The following is a 1,116-nucleotide window of genomic DNA, read 5'->3' as shown; positions in this document are numbered from 1 at the left end:
CGGGGAAATTCTTTGCTGTGTGAGTCAATAGCTTCAATACCGCGATGACCTCTCTCTCATTGGCTACACACCAAGAAAAGCAACGATGAATCCGAGAATTTATTGAACAGAGGGGTTTTAGAGAGAGAGAGAGAGAGACCTGAAGAAGAGGGGACCACATAGGCGTGAAGAAGATTGGGAAGAACAGCGCGAAATCTGATCTCGAGAGCGTCATCGTCTCCGATGTTGGGAGGTGTTGATGATGAAGCTGCTATGCGTTCGCGAAGCTCGTGAACTAGGCTTGAGAGGTTTGCCATGGCCTCTCTCTCTCTCTCTCTCTATCACTTCCCTCCTTTTTCGAATTTTACTTCACTCACTCACTTTTACTTGACTGCAGTTGATGAGTCACCGCCGCTTTGTTCTCCACTCGGATCCAACTCGGACAATTCTCCCTTATTTTATTTTGGACCCCTATAAATTGAGATTTCCTTCTCCTTGTACCCTAACAATGGGAACAAAATTTATTTATTTATTTATTTATTTATTTTTGAAGGTTATGCTAACTTCTGCCATGGTTTTTGCGGCGGTCCCCAAAACGACGTTGTTTGACGTCGTTTTGGAGAAAACGACATCATTTTATTTAGTGATTTTTTTTTTAATTCAAAATTTTCATTTTCCTCATTTTTCTCATTTTCTCTTTTCTGTATCATTTTATTTGCTTTGCACCATCGATCTGAGTCGGTGAACCCTAGCAGAGAGAGAGATGCATTGTAAGAGGCGACTAAGGAATTGAAAGAGAACGAACGCAAACTGAGAGAGGAACTGAGAGACGAAAGAAATGGCAGAGATGGAAAAGCAACGCAATGACGAACAAGCAACGCAAAGGATCGCAAGCAACAGTGAGTCCAGCGGCGATGCGATGGCGGGAAGGCGACATTGCGGCGACGGCGAGGCCTATTTCATCATCTTGTTGTTATATACATATATAAGTATAGATTTGTTATTGATTTTGGTTTGGTTCAGTCACTTAATCTGTTGGGGATTCATAAATGGGTTGTTATTGATTTGTCAAAAACATGTAAATAGATTGGAACCATATATGATTTTTTAACCCATATATGTTGATTTATTTAACCC

General features: G+C 41.0%; 1 protein-coding gene across 5 annotated transcripts in view; it reads right to left on the bottom strand.

Moving 5' to 3' along the window:
* Nucleotides 1-363, bottom strand: part of LOC145788660 (serine/threonine-protein kinase ATR-like) — a 23,283-nt gene extending 22,920 nt beyond the window's left edge. For 4 of the 5 annotated variants that reach the window (XM_082912192.1, XM_082912193.1, XM_082912191.1 and 1 more), the window contains exons 1-2: nucleotides 140-363; nucleotides 1-63 (exon numbers count right to left, since the gene is read on the bottom strand). The exon at nucleotides 1-63 is cut by the window's left edge and continues 82 nt beyond it. In XM_082912192.1, coding sequence (XP_082768318.1) covers nucleotides 1-63; nucleotides 140-296 — 220 coding nt within the window. In that variant the 5' untranslated portion in view covers nucleotides 297-363. The remainder of the gene's footprint in view (nucleotides 64-139) is intronic. The other variant, XM_082912194.1, reaches the window with a different exon arrangement.
* Nucleotides 364-1,116: the final 753 nt, after the last annotated feature.

This window comes from Camellia sinensis, unplaced genomic scaffold (genome assembly GCF_055761805.1).
Source record: "Camellia sinensis isolate YWXY unplaced genomic scaffold, ASM5576180v1 Unanchor2, whole genome shotgun sequence".
Lineage (NCBI taxonomy): Eukaryota > Viridiplantae > Streptophyta > Magnoliopsida > Ericales > Theaceae > Camellia > Camellia sinensis.
This window is presented reverse-complemented; position numbering and strand designations above follow the sequence as displayed.